Source organism: Triticum aestivum, chromosome 5D, assembly GCF_018294505.1.
Source record: "Triticum aestivum cultivar Chinese Spring chromosome 5D, IWGSC CS RefSeq v2.1, whole genome shotgun sequence".
Classification (NCBI taxonomy): domain Eukaryota; kingdom Viridiplantae; phylum Streptophyta; class Magnoliopsida; order Poales; family Poaceae; genus Triticum; species Triticum aestivum.
The window spans coordinates 524,214,365-524,219,013 of record NC_057808.1 but is presented as its reverse complement, the minus strand read 5'-3'; the positions used below and the strand labels follow the sequence as shown (position 1 = coordinate 524,219,013).

Below are 4,649 nucleotides of genomic sequence, written 5' to 3'. Positions count from 1 at the left end.
GATAGGCAGAGAAACAAATGGCACAGATTCCGAGCTCACAGGTGCTCGGGCTCACATGCGAATTTTCGATAAATTTCCCCCTACTATCAACTAGTAGAAGGAACGTGCTATGCGCGTGTTTTTCACCTTTTTTGCGAAAAAGTGACTTCATCATTTAATTTGTTGGATTTTGATAAAGGATTGTCAAGGTGCTGCATTTGGAATTCGGTGGATACAAACAACGTCGAGTGCTTTGATTTGTAAAAGCTTAATGTCTTATATTTTAAGACGAAGGGAGTATATGTTCACCCATCGATTTGACAAATGTTAGTTGTTCAGTGAGTCGTTGTTTGCTAAATATTCCAGACCTCCCGTCATTGAGCAATGAAGTTCAAAATTCAGAAGATCCAAAATAGCAGACTTTAATTTGCACCAGCACGTGTGGTGTGTGGTAGCATTCGGTGCCGTGAGTGTTCCAGAAAGATCGTGGAGTCATGTTGGCGCGTATTTGTACAGAGCAAATCCAGGAAACATGAACCGTTAGATCACTTAGGTGTGGTACTGATAAATGGTGGATATTCATCTTCTAGAACAAATCAATGGCTCACAGTTGCTCATGAATCTTGATGGATAGCTAGTCCGAATTCAAAAATTTGTGTACTATAGTAATAGAGATATCTCGGATCACTATGAAGATGCATACAAGGTTAGATCGGATCATTACCAATTTTGAGATGCAGCAGAAGAAGAATCGGTGTAGATCATTCTAGAAGTCCCTCGAACCATCCACGACGATCCCTCGAACAAAAGACCGAAAACACAAGCTCTCTATAGATTGCAACCGTACACACTTCACGACCTGACAGTGCTTCGTCATCCAGAGCTAATCATCCCCGAAGAATTAGAGGAGGGAAAAGAGAACAACATAGGGCTTCTCTATTATGAGGATTAGAGAGAACCGCACAGGGCGCGCCCGGGACAAGGACTTGATGTGTTCTCTAGGGGGCGCCCCCTTTCTCATATATATAGGTGTGGGAGAGGGGGGAGGCCGACTTGGGAAGGAGGTATCCCCCCTTTGGCACTCAAACCAGGGAGGAGGAGTCCTCCTCCAACTGGTTTTGACTCCCAAGCTCGTCTCACACGCTATGGGGCGCCACACCCTTATTGGACCCATAAGACCCATGTGGGGGCAAGATGCCCCTGTATTTATTATTTCATTTATTCTGCTTTCTGATTTTTCTTGGGTTTTCTTCTTTAAAATAATTCACAATTTCAAAACAATAGAAATTTGAGAAATATATTTGAGAAATCAGAAAATGTTTGTACTTTCAAATAATGTTCATGATTTTCAAAAATGTTCAGGAAGTCATAGAATGTTTACAGATTCAAAAATTATCCGTGATTTTGGAAAACAAAATGTCTACATATTCAAAGTGTTCACAAGTTTAAAAAGCTGTTCTACAAATCAAAAATGTTTGCGTATTCCAAAAAAGTTTGTGAATTTAATTTTTTTTCAATAATTCAAAAAAATCATTAATTTTTAAATGTGTTTAAAAAATTCAAAAAATTGTCTCAAATTTCAAAAATATTCCCAAACAATTCAATAAAAGTTCACGGATTCAAAAAATTGGGTGGAAAATAAACCGGTCTGGGCCGACCCCTAGAGTAGACAGCGTGAGCGGTGCGTATGTGGCCAGGGAGTTTTTTTTAGCACAACCTACACGCGGAATAGGAACCGCCCAATGGCTGGGTGATGATTTTGGCTTGCTTGGTGTACGCACGGTTCCTATTAGACGCGTAGGTTATGCTATAAAATTGGCGCCCATCATTGAATCAACATGTGCTTGGATGGTTAGAAGGACAGGGATATCCTTGGTCCATCAGGGTTCATGTCCTGATGCTTGCATTTATCTTGAATTTATTTTAGGATTATCGGCGATGCGCGTTCAGTGGGAGGAGACGTTTTCGTCGACTACAAGGCATCTATGGTGAGGCTCAGTCTCTCGGAGATGCTAATAGGGGTATGATATGTGTGTGTGCACGTCCATAAAGGTGAGTGTATGCGCATATATACAAGCGTTTTGCAGTCGGACCTATCGTACCGTAAGTGGGTTGGGCCTGGTAGTTGGAGTCGAATTGAGTGAGGCAAACGCGAGGCGGGCTGGTAAGCCCCGACTCGGCTCGCAAGACATTGGTCAGTCCGTCCTTAAGTAGAGTTGCAACTTGCAACTACACCTTATTTATATTATATAGGAGAAAAACGAAAAATAGAGTTGTAAGTACGGGTTCAAATCGAAACCAAAATCGACGGAGCTGCATCCGCCAGAGGCCAGACGCAATGCTGCCGCCCGAAGAAATCACCCTGAACGACGACGTCCTGACGGAGATACTCCTTCGCGTGCCGCCCAAATCCATCCTCCGCGCCCGCGCCGTCAGCAAGCACTGGCGCCACATCGCCACCCGCCCTTGTTTCCTCACAGCCTACGCGCTCCGACGCCAGCCGGAGATCGTCGCGTTCTTCCGGCTCGACCAAGGCGATGAGCCAGCCGACGACAAAAGCAGCACCAATAGCAAATACAACAAGATCAAAAAAGCAGTTTGCGCCATCCCATTTGACGACGACTTGGAGGGTCGACCACTCCTCTACTATGATCCTACCACCATGTTGTTCCGAGGCTTTTGCTACGGGCTCCTGCTTTTCAACCGAGGATGCGACTCGCTCTTGATCTGGAACCCAGCGACGAGGCAAGTGGGCCCCCTTCCATCACCGCCAATGGCATCATCGCGTGCTTCTGTTCAACCGTTTTGCTTCTATTACCACCGGCCGTCCGGAAGGTACCGCGTGTTGTGCCATGTCGATGATATCCCCGCCGACGACACCGCCAACTACATTCTTTCGACCGGCGCCGCCGAGCCGCGGCGGCTCGGGGACACCATGCCCGACGGCGTGCTTCGGGAATCGTCCGCCGTTACTCTCCACGGGAGCCTGCATTGGCTGATACACCCGGCTAAGTCTTGTAACCCCGACAAGATGGTGGCCTTTGACACGGTGTCAGAGAAGTTCCGGACGATGGCACCACCCCCGGTGCCGGCAGCAGATAGCCTCATCTACAAAACGCCTCACCTGTTCGAGATGAACGGGGCGCTCGCTGTGTCGGCGATGAGGGATGCGCCACACATGGAAGTGTGGACGCTTGAGGACTATAATCAGGAGAGGTGGGCATGGCGCCTCAGGATCGGCATACCACAATACCGGATCTGCTCACCGTTCACGGCCTCGGCCATCGGCGTCCTCGAGGTAAACATGCTGGTCGTCCAACACGATGGTCGGGTGATGCTACACGACATGGCTGGGAAGAGGAATCATAGGACAGTTAAAGTTGGGACGACAGGGGATATTTCAACTGTATGGCGACACGGGATCTACATGGAGAGCCTCGTCCCGCTCACACCCTCTCCGTCATGATAATAAGTACTCCCTCCGTCACAAAATGTAAGACGTTTTTTAACATTACACTTTTCGACTCTATAATAAAAAGAGTATACCTCGCTTCCATGTCGGCGGTCAGCCGGTGGTATACGTGCGCGAGTGCGTTGCGCGGCCGCTCGTCGTTGTTGTCATTCGGAGAAGTTGATTGTCCATGCATTTTCCATCTTGTGGTTTCCTGCCTTGACGGGTCATGGTCATGGACCACGCCCGCGTATTTTCAGGGTTGCGGGCGCGATGTGTCAAGGTGAAGCAACCAAATTTAGTTGCCCTGGCTACTGGGTAGAAATGTGTATAAACAAACGAACAAACTTTATATATTTGGAGAAAATCTCACAAAACTACAAGAGTCATGGTTTCTGGACATGTACGGTCTACCCTCCCTGAATGAAGCATCAAGATTCAGATTGAGGGCCACACACCGTCCGAAATTACTTGTCATAAAAACGGATGTATCTACAACTAAAATACATCTAGATACATTCATTTCTTGGACGAGTAATTCCAAACGGAGGGAATAGTATAATAGCCGATGCCTGATTTGCACAATTGTTACTCTCGGGTTTGATTGGAAGCTTACACATGGACGTGTGCCCATCAGGCTGGAAGGGGCTTTACTGAAAATCTCACACGCGCAATCACTTACAGCACGATTGCAATCGGTGCTTATATTTGTTCCACTGAATGCATCAATGTCTTTATCAGCTCAAAAACATTTTATACACTATAATTCATTTGAACCACCACATCTTTTGCTTTAATGAACAGACAAAATACCCATACTAGTTTTTCTTCAGTGCAAAAAGAAGAAGAAAAACATCATTACAGATCGATCACACGAAAGTTGTCGGAGCCAAACATCATCATTTTTTTGCACAAACATGAATTGTTTCATAGGACATGAACGGAACAAAACCCTACTTATTTTCTTGCAAGCCCTTGACCATCTAGCGACCCAAGAACCTGAGATTACTACTTCGGCTTCCGGAGCCCACCGCCGATGACTGGAGCAATGAGAGCCTCGCCGCCACCTTCCTCGACGGTCATGCAGTTTCTTGGTGGTGTCGAGGGAAATGGGTGCAGGGAGTGGCCGGCGGTGGCAAGGGTTTGGTTCCCGCCTGAGTCCGACCAACGGGACCGACACTGGGCCTAGGGCAATATGTGGTTTTCTTCAACCTACTAT

The 4,649-nt window shown here is 46.8% G+C and overlaps 1 protein-coding gene across 1 annotated transcript; it reads left to right on the top strand.

Moving 5' to 3' along the window:
* Nucleotides 1-2,245: 2,245 nt before the first annotated feature.
* LOC123125961 (putative F-box protein At3g10240) lies at nt 2,246-3,935 on the top strand. Its single transcript, XM_044546396.1, has one exon. The coding sequence runs from the start codon at nt 2,318-2,320 to the stop codon at nt 3,443-3,445; it is 1,128 nt and encodes a 375-aa protein (XP_044402331.1). The 5' UTR covers nt 2,246-2,317; the 3' UTR covers nt 3,446-3,935.
* The last annotated feature ends 714 nt before the right edge of the window (nt 3,936-4,649 follow it).

Excerpts from the sequence above, each read along its gene's own strand:
- LOC123125961 (XM_044546396.1), top strand. The coding sequence starts at position 2,318 with ATGCTGCCGCCCGAAGAAATCACCCTGAACGACGACGTCCTGACGGAG.